This window comes from Convolutriloba macropyga, unplaced genomic scaffold (assembly GCF_964194025.1).
Source record: "Convolutriloba macropyga unplaced genomic scaffold, txConMacr16.3 SCAFFOLD_983, whole genome shotgun sequence".
Classification (NCBI taxonomy): Eukaryota; Metazoa; Xenacoelomorpha; order Acoela; family Convolutidae; genus Convolutriloba; species Convolutriloba macropyga.
The window spans coordinates 14288-33184 of record NW_027451652.1 but is presented as its reverse complement, the minus strand read 5'-3'; the positions used below and the strand labels follow the sequence as shown (position 1 = coordinate 33184).

The 18897-nt window shown below is 37.3% G+C and overlaps 1 protein-coding gene across 2 annotated transcripts; it reads left to right on the top strand.

Annotated features, from left to right (window-relative positions):
- The first annotated feature begins 9743 nt into the window (after positions 1-9743).
- Positions 9744-18105, top strand: LOC142356875 (uncharacterized). Of its 2 annotated transcripts, none has more exons than XR_012761508.1 (2): positions 9744-9803; positions 17601-18105. XR_012761508.1 is itself a non-coding variant. In XM_075408643.1 (2 exons), the coding sequence occupies exons 1-2, from the start codon at positions 14503-14505 to the stop codon at positions 17661-17663; spliced, it is 309 nt and encodes a 102-aa protein (XP_075264758.1). In that variant the 5' UTR covers positions 14452-14502; the 3' UTR covers positions 17664-18105. The 2 variants fall into 2 exon arrangements, 1 of the variants encoding a protein (XP_075264758.1); XM_075408643.1 differs by lacking the exon at positions 9744-9803 and adding an exon at positions 14452-14748.
- The last annotated feature ends 792 nt before the right edge of the window (positions 18106-18897 follow it).

The following is an 18897-nucleotide window of genomic DNA, read 5'->3' as shown; positions in this document are numbered from 1 at the left end:
AGTAGGCACAATGTAAGGAACACCGTAACAAAAAGACAAGATGTTTGAAAATTAAAATTCAAATTAAAAAATTCAAGAAAAACGAATACATTTCATTGTTCAGCATTCAAGACAAAGAAAAGATAACTAGTCATCTGATACAAAGGTCTATCTTCCTGAAGAGAACAAAAAAATAGGAAAAATCAGAATTCATAAATACGAAACATTTTGCAAAAAAAATTGTCAAAAACTTTTTAAGACTGCATTTATGAAAAAGTTTTAACTGTTTTTCAAAAGCTTAGCGCCAAAAAATGATTCAATTTTTATTGAAACGAAATTAAGGTCCCTCATGTTGCACAAAAAGACTATCTCTAGCAATTACAACCAAAATAGAAACAAAAAAACTGACGAAAATCGGAAAAAACTACCAAAATCCGATTAGCATATGTACAATTTTATAAAACAAAATTACATCGAGGCGTTGAGTATATGAATTATCAAAGAGAACTTGCCATATTAACTGATTTTTGACAAAAAGACGGTTAAAAGATCCAAAAATGAAGAAATTAATAGAAAAAATGCCAAAAATTAACTAAAAATCAAGAAATATGTGCCAAACTTCAACTTGAAACGCATTTTCAGGCTGTGCAAAACACTGTGGCATCAATTTCCGAGGTTGACATTTCAAAATAGTATCGAATGAAATTTATTTCTACAAGAAACCAAATTAAAAGCAAAAAATGGGCCACTTAGACGGAAAAACGGCTAAAAACGGTTATCTATATGTGCCATTCAGTCAAAAACTACTTTTCAAAGTCAAAAACTCATTAACTAAACGCAGCGCATGATCAAAAAACTTCTCTCGCTTAGCGAAAATCTGTTAACCATGACAGCTTTTCTCACTTTCGCTTTTAGGTCAAAATGCCGCATGACCAAATCTACTTCCTGTAAAAAAAAGACCGAGAGAAAACCAATACTCCTCTTCGAGTCGTAAAAAAAACCAAGAGAAGGCCAATAATAGCCCCCGCTATCGCTGTGCGGCTATTAATAAAAAATTCTGAGCTGGAGCTGAGAATTGCAAAGAATTGGAGCTGAGCATGGGAAAGTTATTTATTGGAGACAAGTCCCAATCGCTAAAACAAAAAATATCACGTCACAGCCGACAAACTTCGTATGATATGCTGTCAACGCAGCTGGAGGGTTGCCAATTTTGACTAAAGTATCCATTTACAATTTCAGTAAGGGGCCTAAGATGATGTAATTCGAGCCTATTATGACCACTACTGAGATTTGAAGTGGAAAAGGAAACCAACTGGCAGCCTTTTCATTTTGCTTCTAGTAATTGACTACCGCCTATAGAGTTCAGCTGCTTAAAATTGCAAATGGAAGAGCAATTTAGATCACGAAAAATTGAGTCACGCGGAAAAGTCACCTGAAAGACAAATAGGTGAGATAAAAAGCGATCAAGCAAAAAAACACTACACTAAAAAGAACAACAGTTCATAGTTATATGGAGGTACGAGAGCTATTAAAAAGCACAAAAATCAAAATAATTGCCAAAAATAATGTTTAAGAACAATTGTAATACAGCGGAAGATACGCTGAAAATTCGCCAAAAAACCCAGATAAAAAAGATAAAAATGATACCTGATGCCATTAATACCCAACACGAATACAAAACACATTTTTTTTGGACGTCATTTGATCAATGTACTTTGACAATATATATCTACCTCCATAGATTAAACAACGAGATTACGATCCATAAGATCACTTTGATATGCTTCACTTTGACTACTATTCCACTATAAAGGACGTAACATAATGAATTCTCTTTGAATAGAAAATTATCGAAAACGATAATGAAAACTGCTCGTAATATGCAATTCGAGCAGATGAAAAGAAATGGAAAGCTCAAAAAAGGTTTAAAAGAACGTTTAAAAGAGAGTTTCTTATAAATTTTTTAATGCAGTGAAAAAAGAAAGCAATAATAGCTTGTTTAATATCTGACGCATCCAATGAACACTACAACAACCCTAGTCGAGACCCGATGTTAATCTTGCAAGATCTTGCAAGATTCTTGCAAAAGGATGTTAATCTTGCAAGATCTTGCAAGACGATGTTAATCTTGCAAGATCTTGCAAGATGATGTTAATCTTGCAAGATTCTTGCAAGATTCTTGCAAGATTAATATCCGAATTTAAAACCCCAGAAAAAAAAATAAAAATGATTCAATCGGCAAAATTTCTAATCCAAATGATCATACGTTTTGTGTGGTGAGTGAAAATAACGTTTTTTGCTGATAAAATAGGTACATGGTGAAATTCGCAAATTGTCTTTTTTCTTGGCCTTCCAATCCTTTTGAAAATCGTTTCACAGCTTCACTCTAAAAAATGTCTAGGTAATTTTACCTGCAACGTTTGCAGGTAAGCAAAATTGCAGGTAACAATACGTGCAAAATTACCTGCAAAAATTTGATGCGTGCAATTTACCCTATATGCGCTATATCATCTATAATCCTTGCTGCCGGTAACTAGTTTTTGGCGTGCTCCTCTTGGTTTTCATTTTGTGTTTACATGGCTAAAACTGGCTGTTCAGATAATAAGGGGCTTTTAAACCTCGCTAATAACCTCGCTTTTTGGTCATTTGGTACGGTACCTTATAATTGCTATAACTCCTCGAAGAATGTACCGAAGTTGATTTTGCGGATCATATCATGAACTTGACACTATACTTCTTCCGCAAAGAAATTATTATTGCCAAAAAAGAGGAAGGAAAATGATGTAGAAAGTTGTGACCACAGATCCATTATTTTCTTCTGTATTTTCTCTTGTGGTTTTAAAAAGACCATTTTGCGATCTTCAAAAAGCTATCTATCGACTCAGAAACATCTCTGTCATAATTGACAACAATGTTAGTAGCTATCGGTAACCTGTCAGACTAAATGAAGGACCATCAGATATTGTCCAACGACTCCGCAACCAAACTTTATATGTTCAATCTAGAGAATCGTTATTCAAAGCAATCTGATTTGCAAAACGCAAAAATAAATGTTTATAAGCACAAAATGAAAAACAAAACACTCATATGAGAAACAAGAGACGGTTTTGGGCCATGAAACGAGTTTTGAGATGCATAGAATGTATTCGCTTAGCAAAACTTTGTCGAAGCAGAAAATTGGTTTTTGGGGTAATTTGGATGATTCAGTTAAAAGTTTACTCTCTAATGCGTTAAATAGGGATATCATGCCAAGTAACAAGAACTTTTAATTAAGATTAATTTCTTAAGACAATTGTTGGATGAACTTGAGGTTTCAAGAAAAATCAAACCGTAAAATCATTAAGAAATTAAGTCAGTCTGATTAAAATTTCTGAACAATTTCAATCGAAATCTACAAATAGAAGTTTGAAAGGTCGCCATTGGTGATTATTTAAGGTTATCCAATTTGTTGGTATTGTTAATAAGTGGCCAAAGTCATTTTGTTAATCGAAAGAAACGAAGGACCATCCGAATTCGTTCAACAACTCCAAAACTAAGGCAACCAAAAAATGAGGTGTGGCCAAAATTTTTGATCAATTCTTCAAAACTACTGATCCAAATTGAACAACCATGAAATTGTTTTGTTGGCATTTATATCTGCTTGCTTGTTCCCGTGATTGGTTTTTATAACCGGGACAGTAAAAAATTAATCAAGGTCAATTCTCAAAAAAAGCTGAAATTTTAGTTCATGTTGGTATCACACAAAATTCGGTACCCAAAATAACAAAGTAAACCTACCTATATAAGTTTATTAGGTTTGTCTGATAATGAAAAGTATCCCAGTTACCAATTTTGTATGGTTTTGTGGAGTTTATTGGGCTATTTTTATCTGTAAAGGGCCGAACCACGGAAAAACAAATCTTTTCTGAAATTTAAGTATTGAGTGGTGTTTTTTGTAATTGAACACGTTTTCCGGCTGGCTTTAAATGTTTTCTGGACAACATTTAAGATCGAGAAGCCAATTGTGTCAATTAATGGGGTCAACTCAACAATCTTTCTTTTTTCACGATTTCATCAAATTTCTGTGGATGTTGTTTTATGTCAAAACACACAAATCATCATAGCCTTCATGGTGAGGTGGGAAAAAATTTCCCACCTCACCATGAAGGTTTGCCGTGACCTAGAACGTGCAAGTGGACCAGAATTACACCCACAAATACGCCGGGAACGCTGTTTCACGTTGTTTTACGTCGGTTTCAGAGATCTTGGGCTTCGATTTTAGCCCAAAAAATGGGGTACAGAACAGTATTTTGTTAATATCTGCTAAAGTACTGGACCAAATTAAACGGGAATGGTCGCATTTTGTTGGCACTGAACCCCTCTTGGTTGCAGTATTTGGTTGGTTTCCCAAATCGGCCTAATCAAAAAGTTATTAATGTTCAAAGTTGAAATAGTTCGAATTTTCGGGCTATTATGGGTGACCCAAATTTCGGTACAAAACACGCGATTTACCCGGCAAGTGTTAGTGTTTTAGAATCCCCAGTTAGTGGGGAGTCTCTCCATATATATTTTATATGGTATTTTATGTAGTTGAGGTTGTCAATTTTGGCTCTGAATGGCGGTCACCTCGCTTTTTGGTCATTTGGTACGGTACCTTATAATTGCTATAACTCCTCGAAGAATGCACCGATTGGGTTAATTTTTTAATATGATGCGTATCTCAAGCAGTGCTCCAAACTGTATTAAGGGGGTTCATTTTGGTTCAGCCGTTTTAGAGAAATTGGCCAGTAAACTTGCCCTCGGTGTTCGCCCCAGAAGCGGTTGACACCATCCGTTGACACCATTGACACACCTTGAAGCTCTGAACTATGTTACAAATCTTAGTGTTTTAGAATCCCCAGTTAGTGGGGAGTCTCCCCATATATATTTTGTATGTAGTTTTACGTAGTCCAGGTGGTCAATTTTAGCGAAACCTGCGCCGTACTTGTCCTATTTAGTCATTTGGTACGGTACCTTTATGTTGGAATATCTCCTCGTAGAGTGAACCGATTTTTTGATCTGTTTTTGATCTGTGTGAACCGATTGATCTGTTTATTGATTTGAACTCAGCGTGAGCCGTACTTGAATCCCTGTAAATGGCGTTTTGTTTCTTTCAGCCGTTTTCGAGAAATTGGCCAGGACACATACTTCCATTTTTACCTATTCGTGTCCGGGTACATTTCAGGTATGTACATGTTAGACCAACAAAAAAGCCGAATTTAGCCCCGCGAATTGGTTCTTTAGACTCCCCTGATAGTGAGGATTCTCCTCATATATGTTTTATAGTGCGTTTTCTGTAGTTCAGAAGGTCAATTTTAGCTCTGCAGTCAGGTCACCACGCTTTTCGGTCATTTGGTACGGTACCTTATAATTGCTATAACTCCTCGAAGAATGTACCGATTGGGCTCATTTTTTGATATGATGCGTATCTCAAGCAGTGCTACAAACTGTACTAAGGGGGTTTATTTTTGTTCGGCCGTTTTAGAGAAATTGACCAGTAAAGTTGACCTTGATTTTACCTCTAGAAGCGTTTGACAGGACTGGGTCCGGGTCTCGTCACTTTGAATTTCGTCACTTAAGGTATAAATTAAACTGTTTTGAATAGCCCGTTTAACGCAGAATCCGAATATGTATACTTTATATAGCGTTTTTGCAGGTTTAGATGGTCAATTTTGGCTCTGCAGACCGAGTACTCTGCTTCTTTGGCCATTTGGTACGGTACCTTTATGTTCGAATATCTCCATGTAGAGTGAACCGATTGATTTGTTTGTTGATTTGAACTCAGCTTGAGCCGTACTTGAATCCCTGTAAATAACGTTTTGTTTCTTTCAGCCGTTTTTGAGAAATTGGCCAGGACACATACCTCTATTTTGGCCAATTCGTGTCCGGTACCTTTGCTGTATGTACATGTTACACCATCAAAACTCGCTATTTTAGACTCCATAGTTAGTTCGTTAGATTGCTCCAATAATGGGGATTGTCCCCATATATATTTTACAGGTGGTTATAACGAGTGGTTATTGGTTATAGTAGAGAAACAGGACCCGAAATGTGTCATTTTGATCGTTTGGTACGGTACCTTTATATTGAAATAACTCGTCGTAGAGTGAACCGATTTTTGATCTGTTTCTTGATTTGAACTCAGCTTGAGCCGTACTTGAATCCCTGTAACTGGCGTTTCTTTTCTTTCAGTCGTTTTCGAGAAATTAGCCTGGATAGATACCCCTATTTTGACATTTGGGCGTCCGGTGTGTTTCACGTTTCTGTTTAAGAAAGTCTGAATATAGTGAATTTGGCTGTATGCATTGGTGCATTGAACTCCATTTGTGATGGGGAAACTCCTCATATATACTTTGTATAGCGTTTTCAGGGTTGCAGGGGTTCAATTTTGACTCTGCAGGTGACCCCCCCAACCCCCTGAAAATATGCCCAAAATTCAGTAATCTAATTTGGAATTTTGTTAAAATTGTGTTTATACAGTTGATTGTAAGCTCCCTAGATGCCATATTATGTGTAGATACTAGTGCGCCGGGGTTGTAGCTAGGTTTTTGGTCTTTTGGATGGTGTATTTTGGCTCTGCAGACCACCTATGGCGCACCCCCATATGGAGCATGGCGCCACCTGTGGTGATCATTAAAATGTGTTCATGACGTTGTTATACTGTATATATACGGTCATGTAGACTCCAACTAAGGCACTGAATATTATGTCAAAGTGTCATTTTCGAGGGTCAAAGATTGAGTGTCACATATGTGTAATTTTGACACGTGTCATTTTGGGCCCAATATAGGCCTGTATGGGTGTGAATATTCTGCTGAAAATGTCTTTATAAGCGTGTAGAAACATAAAACTCTTGCTCGACAGGCTAGTTATGATGTCTCAAGGGTCACTTTAAAGTTTCAGCTTCATGTGTGAAGGTTTCGTGATGACACTTATATGAAATTGTCCTATCCGGGTGTTGGTAGTCATTTAGGGCAGGTAGTACCCCCCAATGCGTGTTCAGCGTACATTTGGAATCCAGTACCCCACTCATCTCACTACAGGGCGCCTGTTGACAGCATCTGGCTGTATGGGTGCTCGTTTTGCGCTTTTGGGTTAATGTGGGGTTGATAGATTCATGTCACACCGCTCTAATGAAATTTATAACTGACATTCATACTTAAAGTACTTTGCTTAAACCTCTTGAGTAGTTGTTGATACCTTCTGTGCACCATTGGAGCGTTATTGTGTCATGCACTGTAGGGTACTTTTGTGCTCCTTAGCCTTGCTCACAATAATCGTAGGGCTTATAGATGTACAATGCAATTTCTCAACCAACTTTCCGCGATCAAATGATTTTTCGTTTTTAATCGCCTTATAAAAGTATCTTTCAACTAACCTACAGTCCAGGGTGGCTCATGGTTTTTAAACTATAGACCATTTAGTTTGGTTGACCCTTGTGGTACCAGAGCTTGGAGAGAAATGCTGTCAAACTTCAAATAATTTTACGAAAATGTGAGGTTGCAGAGCGCTCCTTTTAGTATATCGTGCTTGAGTAACCATAATAGAGATTCACCTATTGTTACTGATCGCTCCTGGGCAGTGGTTTTGTGCAGTAAAACTTGGGTCGGAATGTGTTGCTTGAAAACTGGCAGAAACTTTGGGTTTGGGAGAACTTTGGGTTTTTCGCAAATTTTTTTGACGCCAAACATTCTTTTATGAATTTGCTGTAGATAGAACATAGGCGCAATTACTCTAACATTTGCCTCCCGTCTCTATGCAAGCTTGGGCTGTATATCATAGCTTTACATACTTTAATAGTTGTTTGGTCTGAAAATTCTGGGAGTTTGAGAAAATTTTGAAAAACTTTCACAAAAAAAATTTGCAAATATTTTTCTCAAATACTCAAAAAGACACCTTGTGCTTTACACTGCTAGACTATGATATACGGCCCAAGCTTGCATAGAGACGGAGGCAAATGTTAGATAAATTGCGCCTAAGGTCTATCCACAACAAATTCATAAAAGAATGTTTGGCGTCAAAAAAAATTGCTGCGAAAAAAACCCAAAGTTCTCCCAAACCCAAAGTTTCTGCCAGTTTTCAAGCAACACACTCCGACCCAAGTTTTACTGCACAAAACCACTGCCCAGGAGCGATCAGTAACAATAGGTGAATCTCTATTATGGTTACTCAAGCACGATATACTAAAAGGAGCGCTCTGCAACCTCACATTTTCGTAAAATTATTTGAAGTTTGACAGCATTTCTCTTCAAGCTCTCGTACCACAAGGGTCAACCAAACTAAATGGTCTATAGTTTAAAAACCATGGGCCACCCTGGACTGTAGGTTAGTCGACAGATACTTTTATTGGGCGATTAAAAACGAAAAATCATTTGATCGCGGAAAGTTGATTGAAAAATTGCATTGTACATCTTTAAGCTATACTATTATTGTGAGCAAGGATAAGGAGCACGAAAGTACACTAGTACACTACAGTGCATGACCCAATAACGCTCCAATGATGCCCAGAAGGTATCAACAACCACTCAAGAGGTTTGAGCAAAGTACTTTAAGTATGAAGGTCAGTTATAAATTTCATTACAGCGGTGTGACATGAATCTATCAACCCCATATTAACCCAAAAGCGCAAAACGAGCACCTATACAGTCAGATGTTGTCTACAGGCGCACTGTAGTGAGATGAGTGGGGTACTGGATTCCAAACGTACGATAAACACGCATTGGGAGTACTACCCGCCCTAAATGACTACCAACACCTGGATAGGACAATTTCATATAAGTGTCATCACGAAACCTTCACACATGAAGCTGAAACTCTAAAGTGACCCCTGAGACATCATAACTAGCCTGTCGAGCAATAGTTTATTGTTTATACACGCCAAAAGACATTTTCAGCAGAATATTCACACCCATACAGGCCCATATTGGGCCCAAAATGACACAAGTCAAAATTACACATATGTGACACTCAATCTTTGACCCTCGAAAATGACACTTTGACATAATATTCAGTGCCTTAGTTGGAGTCTACATGACCGTTTATATACAGTATAACAACGTCATGAACACATTTTTATGATCACCACAGGTGGCGCCATGCTCCATATGGGGGTGTGCCATAGGTGGTCTGCAGAGCCAAAATACACCATCCAAAAGACCAAAAACCTAGCTACAACCCCGGCGCACTAGTATCTACACATAATATGGCATCTAGGGAGCTTACAATCAACTGTATAAACACAATTTTAACAAAATTCCAAATGAGATTACTGAATTTTGGGCATATTTTCAGGGGGTTGGGGGGGTCACCTGCAGAGTCAAAATTGAACCCCTGCAACCCTGAAAACGCTATACAAAGTATATATGAGGAGTTTCCCCATCACAAATAGAGTTCAATGCACCAATGCATACAGCCAAATTCACTATATTCACACTTTCCTAAACAGAAACGTGAAACACACCGGACGCCCAAATGTCAAAATAGGGGTATCTATCCAGGCTAATTTCTCGAAAACGACTGAGAGAAAAGAAACGCCACTTACAGGGATTCAAGTACGGCTCAAGCTGAGTTTAAATCAAGAAACAGATCAAAAATCGGTTCACTCTACGACGAGTTATTTCAATATAAATGTACCGTACCAAATGACCAAAATGATCCATGGGGTTAAGGGGGTTACCTGCAGATTCAAAATTGAACACCTGTTAGTCTGGCTTTTTTTATATCCATGAAAAAATTTTCTCTATTTCAGATTCTTTGCTCTTAAATATCACTGAAAAAGTGCTACTTCACTCTCTAAAAGTCTTTCGGTGAGTTGCAACTTTTTCTTAATGAATTTACTATTATTAATTCATAAATTTACCTCCATTTTCTCTTGGTAACTGTTGAAAACTGCGCGATCTGCCAGGGACGTGCAAAAAATGCTTCAATAACTTGAAATCGAATATTGTTTAGCTCGTGATGAGGTAAGAAATTATTTCTGTTTTTAAGCTATGTGTCAACGCAAGGTTTTTTTGTCTAGTCATGAGAAAGCCCTCTTTTTTGAATGTCTTCCATTGGAAATTTGTATTGTAGAAATGAGTGAGCAACCACAGTTTAATCCTCTGCTGCAAACCGACAGTCAAGAAGAAGGGGGGTCTCTAATGTTTCTCTGGAAACGGTTGAAATTCCTGATGACTGGGTTTTCATCTTCTTCTTTGAGTCTGATGAAGCGTTTGCTCGGGTAGATGCATATTCAGCACGATGGCCTCTTTATATGAGCAATGCCGCGAAGCTTGCTTTAGCTGAAGGAGATTTAGTTGACATCAGGTGTGGGGGATCAGGCGAGTTGTATTCAACCGGAAAGCTGAAGTGGCAGGGGCCCAGGTCAATGAGTGTGCGCATTCTTAGCAATTTGTGCAGAGAATTTGCAAAGCAAAAAGGGCTAGAAAGCGACTCTGATGATTTGGAATACTTTTACTCAGAATAATAAGAGCTTGTGGTCTGACAGGGACATAAGCGTAGTAAAACGACCCGATCAAATAGCTGAATGTTATTTTCGATCTAGTTGTTGATCATATTATTAACTGATCTCAATGTCTGTTTAAGGTAAAGTTTCACTAAGGTTTGTTTGATATATTTGGTTCTTCTCCTCAAGTAAAATTTTGATTGTTTTTTTTTCAACCGGGAAAAATACAGTCGCCACCTCAAGATGAGACAAAGGTTTTTGAGCGTTCAAAATCATTTAGTTAATGGCGTTTATTTTGCATCATCAGTGAGCTACTAAGAAAACTTTTTAGCAACTGCAATGACTAACGATCACTCAACTCTCGTTTCCGTGTTCGTTATTCAAATTCGAATTGTACGCACATTCTGTTTTTGACAAGATTGTTCCATGCTCAGTTACTCAAAATTCTTCGATTTCAGATAATTTGAAACTTCATACCCTCATTCTTTGCACTCTCACGATATCAAATTTCTCCATTATTTCTTCGGTGAGTGTGTTACCTAATTTAAGTTTGGTATATCAAGTAAGTTCTAACATTTCCTAATTGTTTACGAAAAAGTGCGATCTGTCAGGGACGCGCAAACTTTTTATTTATAAATTGCTTTCTAACGCCGCTAATGAAATTTTTGGAAATTGTTTTGGCGAATGATTTTTGTTGCAGTAATGAGTCAAACCGATAAGCAAAGTCTTAAGCGATGCGCCAGAGTGCAGGAGAAATCCAATGCTGCAGCGAACGTGTCGACGGAATCTATTGATGTGCCGGATCAATGGGTGTACATATTCTACTTTGATTGCGATGACACGTATATCCGAATCGAAGCGAATTCGCTGAGGTGGCCTGAAAAAATGAGAAATTCCAAAAAACTAAGTTTGTCCGAGGGTGATATTGTTGAAATTAAGTGTGGGCAACGCAGGGAAAAGAAAGAACAAGGAGAGTTCAAATGGCAAGGAACCAGGAAAGATAGTACGCGAGTACTTAGGGAAATGTGCAAAATGAGAGGAGCTGGCGTTAATGTGAGTCAGATTAAAGGCAGAGATTTTGAGCCGAACACGCAAGAAGTGCAATCGCAATACGCCAGTGATTCAGAAACGGAACCTGAGTGCGAAAAACCGAGTCCGGAATACAATCGTAAGGTTCGGAAAACTGTACCGGAGGGAGATGATGAGGCCGATTCTCCTGATGAACCCGAATTGGAGCTAAATGAATTTAATGAGTACCTGAATTTCGTGCGAGCTAAAGAAAACAGGACTGGACAGGGTACTTCAAGTCAGGTTCCGCAAGGTGTTGGAGCAGAGATGAACACTCAAAGTAAAGATGACAATCTTGAGGTTAATATGTTAAAATTTAATAGTAAAGAATATTGTAAATGTAGGTAGACGATCTATCAGGGACGTTCTGCCTTAAACTTCCTCAAAATCAATTTTCTGCTAGAACAATAAATGCCTTGTTAGACTAAAAACGTTTAGGCTATTTGAGTATTGAGGTTTTTTTAAGGATTTCTCACCTGTAAGATTCCGTCATCTCATGGAACGAATTGAGGCCAGGATTGAGGCGAGCACGGAAGTAACAAGGCAGTTCATGAGCTTTGCAAGAAAAGCGATGGAGGAAATTAACAGGCTGCATGAGAACGCCCTGCGAAATAGAGATGACGTCGACGACGAAAATGGCGAGGAATTACCTGATGAAACTGAAGTTCTATTATTTAATGAGAAAAATCTTCTTGGTCTGGGCGGCAACACGTATCGAGAGAGGGCAATAATCATTGCCAACGAAATCTGGAGCGAAGACGAAAGAATGCACCTTTGTATCGAACCGAGAAAAGCTCTCTCTGGTGATCGAAAAGCTGCTGACGACGAACGTGCCGATATTTTGCGAAAGGCGATGGGAATGATCATGAAAAAAGATTTTTCGGAAGCGCGGTACCGCAATATCCTTAGATATGTCAACCAGCAGGGAGTAGATCTCCAGAAGAAGAAGAAGAAAGCCGAACAGGAGAATATACCGCCTGTAGATGAAAATTAATAAAGAGCTTGTGATCTGGCAGGGACATAAGCTAACTTCCAAATTTGTTTTCGATAAAGAAATTTGTTTCTAACTTCGTGTGCTTGATTTGTTCAAAGTTCTGTTACACGTATTCAGTTGCCCTTCTTTTGAGTTCTATAAGGATCTATTGAGTAAATGTCTCAATTGCTAAAATAGTTTTTAATTTGTAATACTCCTCTTTGTTTTTCACTCCCCTTCTTTCTCTTAGGCATATTTATTGTGTTATTCAAATGCTTACCTGTGGTGCATTAACATCAAGTATTTTGTTGTGATCTGACAGGGGCGCAACGTCAAAGCTTCTCTCATTTTTTAATGTATTTTGTGTATCAGGATCTATTGAGTAAATGTCTCAATTGCCAAAATTGTTTTAAATTTGTAACACTCCTTTGCTTTTCACTCCTCTTCTTTCTCTTAGGCAAACTTGCTGTGTTCATTGGATAGTTTTTATCACGTTTTTGTCAATATGGAAATGCATTTTCAGAGTCAAACTTGGTCGGTTGCAAATTGGGAAATTGTAAACAAAAGGTAATTTTCCATTTTTTCAGAGACAAATCAGCAGAAGTTAAAATATTGGGGCAGGTAAATATATAAATACGTTAAGTTTTCAGCACGTCAGATTTTTTCCATTTTTCACTTGTTTTTATTTGTGATAGAAATGAAGAGCACGAGAGTTAAAAATTCTACCAGCTCGAATTCACATCCTTGGCGCCCTACAGCGACCACAATTCTTTGCTTGAAGTCGATTGAAGAAGCTCTTAGAAGGCACAATGTTGTCCAAGTTGAAGCGAGAAATCAGATGCTTCAGATTTCAAGATGTTTGAGAAAAATTGTAAGTCTGGTTTCCCAAATTAGAAGTAAAAGTTTTTGACTTGCTTTCAAATTTGTTTAAGTTAAACGATTGTAGACAGCATTTTTAACGTTTTCGTGAGTTAGTAATTCTAGAAACTGTGCAATGTTTTTTTAGAATGCAAGAGAAACGGAAAGAAAACGAAGGGAGTGTAGCTCTGGTTTGATTTACAACGGCAAAAACTTGCTCGCGTTCAGGGGATCTCGAGATGACTATGCGGGCTTCGGAAGATTTCTTGCGAGATCAATGTTAACAAGAGAGGAAAGGGAGAAAACGTGTTGGTTTGCTCAGCGAGCGACACAAGAAGGGCGTTTACCAGCCTCTGAAGATGAGCAGAAGGTTTTCAGAGGTATAAAAAGTGATTTTTCACGTCTGTGAAAATGTGAAGGTAATTTAAATAGGTGTTTTTTAGAGGCTGTGAGAAGATTTTGTGGAGACCGCCTGTACGCTCTGCGAAGAGTTAAAGATGCTGCGAACTCTGTTGGCATTCATGAGCGGAACGAGAAAATTGGCTCAAAATGAAGTATTCTGTTGTGATCTGACAGGGACGCAACGTCAAATCATCTAATATATGTTTTGTATTTTGTAACGATTTTGTTAGTGAACCTAATCTTTTGTCTTAAGTTTATCTGACCCTTCTGGAAAAAAGTTTTTTCGAGCAACAGAATTTTTAAACTTAGAATTTCTCTTTAGAATTGTCTCAAAAAGCTGTCAATTTCTATCATTCATTTGGGCGGGCTTTGTCAATCCTAACCTTAGATTGGATCTCTGAGATGTCTACAACGTTCTTATTTAGGTGCGATCTTAGAAGTAATTGTTTTTGACTTGCTTTCACATATCTTTAATACAAACGGTTGTAGACGTTTTTTTTGTAACGTTTTCCTGAGTTGAACGAGAAAATAGCATTAAAATAAAGTATTCTGTTGTGATCTGACAGGGACGCAACGTCAAATCTTCTCATTTTTGTTTTTTTTTGTAACGCTTTTGTTATTGAACCTAATGTTTTTTTAACGTTCCTACACAGACAGTAAAAAAGTCCAAATTTTATCAGATCCCTCGTGAAAAAGTTTAAAACTTTTTGGTTAAATTTAAAACATCCCTCGTGGTTAAATTTAAAACTTTTTTAGAATTATGTCTCAAAAAGCTGTCGATTTCTATCATTCATCTGGTCGGGCTTTATCAAACTTAACATTAAAATGGAAGGATCTGGCAAAAATTGATTCTTCACTGACTTCAAAATGGGTTGACTCAGCTGGTTTGTCATCACACAAGATAGTCGTAGAGGGATGCTTGGTTGGAAACGAGGACAAAAATTTTGTGCATGGGTTTCTAGATGGCGAGTATGGGAAAAGCATGATGTCTGTTGACTACAAACCAGTAAGTTATCTACCGAGTGGTTCCTTTGATCAGATAGGTTTATTTGCAAAATCGGAGATAGAGAAAGGTGCGGTTGTTAATGGAATAATTGGTGTGTTGGCGGAACTTGTTGAAAGTGAGATTATTGCCGGTTTCAATGATGTTTCTGTGTTGTACAGTAAGCTAAGGAATGTTCAGTGGTTGATGTTGGGACCCATCTCCTTTGTTAACGCGTCTTGCAGACCAAATGTTGAATACCGCCAGAAAGGTAAAGTTGTTTACTGTGTTGCTTTAAAAAATATAGCTACTGGAGAAGAACTTTCTGTTTTCTATAATCGACATTTTTTCGGCCGGTTTAACGTAGATTGCCTTTGTCCATTCAAAAAAGAGCATGGAGATCCTTGCCCAAGTGATCCAGAGCCACTTAGAAAACGTAGAAAGATTGCAGATGCTGCCGATAGTTCTACACCTGTTAACCTTAAGCAAGATAGCCTACATGAAAAACCAATAAGAAAAATTTTTATCGAAAAACTCCCTCCTAGGCGTATGCTGTACGCAAATTTTGAATCAACACCTATCGTTAGCGAAGAAGTTGAGGAATACTTAAGTTACGATTCTTTCTTTGGTGAAATAGAATTGACCCCTAGTCCGATTAAAGATAATAATTCTCCTGCAGTACTTACCAATTCATCAATATTAAGCGCCCAAGACTCCGATTTGAGTGAAAATGTTAAATTAGACAATGTTGTCTGCTCAACGCCATTGAGGCTTGATGTGTTTGAAGATGAAGTTCAGGAAACGATAGAATCCCCGCCGCCTACTTTTCTTTACTTGTTTCAGGATGAAGGAACTTCATTGTTTGACGGCAGCCCAACATCTACAGAAAGTTTCATGAAAGAGTTTGAGTTGCTTTCAGATAAGCATAGGTTGTCAAAAGTTGCGCGAGATGATTTTCTGAAGCTCTTTGCTAAAAGTTTGCCAGTACCAAATAATGTGTTTTCTAAATTAACGATTCCTGTTCTACCGACAATTTCTACCGAACGTTATGAATCTGCAAAATTCTGTTCTGTCGATATAAAGACCCAATTAGAATTAATTTTAAGTAAAAATGTGGCTTATATTAATAGTTCCTGGAGTAAAGAATATTCATGGAACAATAGTTGGAACTTCTGCTCAGCTCCTGAGATACAGCTTGTTTTAAACATTGATGGAGCCCCTCTATTTAAGTCCTCTAAGATCTCTGTCTGGCCGGTGTGGGTGCAAATTTTTAACTTACCGCCTAAGTTGAGAGGCTCTTTTGCAAATATGTCGCTTTTAGGTCTTTGGCATGGCAAAAGTAAACCTGAGTTTTCTAAAATGCTACCGCTCATTCTATTTGAGTTGGAGTCTTTGAATGAAGCAAAAATGAGTTTGAATGATCTAGGTGCGCTTAAGTTTCGAATAAGGTCAATTGTAGCCGATATGCCTGCTAAAGCTTGTGTTCTTTGCATGATTCAATTCAACGGTTACTCATCGTGTCCTCATTGTTATATGAAAGGCTTCGCTCAAAATCATAGAATGCTGTTTCCTGTTAATAAGAGTTTTAAGCTGCGTGAAAACGCCGACTTTCAAGCTTGTGGTTACATTGCTGAAAAAACGAAAACAACTAAGTGCGGTGTCAAGTCCTCTACTCCCTTAAACAGCGTTTTAAGTTTACCATGGGAATGCCCTGTTGATCCCATGCATCAAGTTCTTCTCGGTACAGGTAAAGTTCTTACTAAATTAATGGTTTCCTTGACCAAAGGTGTTATGCTAAGAGATGCTGAAAATTTGCTGAAGAGTGTTAAGATACCTTTTGACATCCAACATAGATTGAAATCATTGTCTGATATTAAGTTTTGGAAGGCATTTGATTTTAAAGTTTTCTTCTTTCATGTTGGACCCCTTGTCTATAGAAAAATAAGCGTTCCAAGAAAATACTACAAAAATTTTTGCCTTCTTTCAATAGCGATCAGGCTTTTGTCAGAGGTAGAGCCCAAATCAGACGAAATTGAATCTGCAGGATCTTTAATTGAGGAATTTTTTGATCATTTTCTAGAGCTTTACGGAGAAGATTCACAGTCTTTCAACTTTCACACCATGCGACATCTTTGTGAACAAGTAAAACGAAACGGACCTCTTTGGTTTTTTTCGGCGTTCTGCTTTGAGTCAGCTAATCATCATTTATTAAGCGCTGTACAGGGCACTGTTAAAGAACCTGAAGCCATAGTCGAGCAGTTTATTAAACACCAAGCGGCCGTGGAAAAAATTGAAAAATCAGACACTTATAAATGCTTAAAAGGGTTGACTTTGGTGGATACTGAAACAGTTCAATTTTGTCAAGAGTTTAATGTAGATTTTTTTTTCGAGGTACATCAATGGGCGCGGTCAGTGTTTTGGCTCACTTTCTTACACCAGATTAGGAAAAAATTTAAGTGAATGTATCTTTCAGCTGTCGGACGGCCGTTTCTTTTTTGTTAGAACTTACTTCTCTGGCCCAGAGGGAATTTTTGCAGTAGGGAGATACAGCAAATATGTGAATGAAGTCGATGTGACACATTCAAAAAAAAGCTTTGGGTTCTTCTTTGAACTGTTTGGACTTGATTCTTGGGCAAAAGTTGGGGTTTATGATATAAAGTATAATACTGTGGTTTTTTGCGAAGGCTCCTTGACTCTCGTGAGCGTTATCAAAGAGGGCTTTGAACATAACTAGACAAAAAACTTTGCTGTTTTGTGGCTGCTTTTGTGATTGTTTGAAAACTGAAATAATTGAAAAAAAAACAGACTGAGCTGACAGGGCCGGTTTGTACTGAAAATTATTATTGATATAATCACTAAGTTAGATTTTTGTTTAGTGGGTCCATCGTAATAATTGGCGACAGCAATCTGGTGCGGTTGGAGGATCAACTGTTCGCTGATAACTTACTGGCTCCATACCCCATCACTCTTCATTGTAGACCTGGTTTGCGTGCAGTGCACATGGATTCAGAGGATCTTGTATACTGCGCTAAGCTTACGCATTGCATTATCAACCTAGGGAACAATGATATCTCTAACCATCCCACAAAATCATGGATAGTTGCCGAAACCCCACTCAAAACTGCGGCTAGATTAGGTGGTTTTGCTCAACAACTCAAATCCAAAAATGTTGATGTTAAAGTGATTGGCTTGCTTCCAAGGCCTGATGTGCATATCAAGTTGGTATCTGAGACAAATCAATATCTCTCTGGTTACTTTGGTGTTGACTACGTTGGTCCGAGATATATTCATGAAAATCATTTTTTCACACCTAACAGACCAAATGACCTGGCACATCTAAATGACGATGGACAAAAAAGAGTTCTATCACTCTATCTAAGAATTGTGCGTGACAGGTTCAAATTCCAGCCTTCGGAATAAGTTAGGTTAGGTTGCTGTCACTGGCAAAGATAATCAAAGATTAAAAAAATGGTTCAGATAAAATATGTCTCTGAGAAAAGCAAAGAAAACTGAAACGTGAAAAAATCTTCAAAAAATTTAAAATTACTTCAAACAAACAAAAAAAACTTAATATTTTTGCTTGGTATGTTAATGCTGCTTCAATTATCTGAAATGACCTAATAAAATTTGAAAAATACTTAATACGAAAAAAATAAATTGAAACTACAAAAACGATAAAATGAAAATGACAAAAAAAACCAAAAAAAAATTAATACCTTTCTTCTGCTTGCTTGTTACTTTAAACTTTTGCTTCAATTGTCTGAATTCCTATAACAATTTTTGAAAAATATTTCAAAAAAATAATTTAAACGACAAAAACAAAAAAAACTAAGAACTTCCAACTGCTTGCTTATTATGTTAATGCTGCTTCATTTATCTGAAATATCCTAATAGAAATTGAAAAATACTTTAAAACGAAAAAAAGAATTGAAAACTACAAAAACGAAAAAAAAAATTGAAAACGACAAAAACACCAAAAAAACTAAGAACTTCCATTTGCTTGCTTGTTATGTTAATGCTGCTTCAATTATCTGAAATAACCTAATAAAATTTGAAAAATACTTCGAAACGAAAAAATAAATTGAAAACTACGAAGCGAAAAATTGAAAACGACAAAAACACCAAAAAAAACTTCCATCTGCTTGCTTGTTATGTTAATGCTGCTTCCATTAT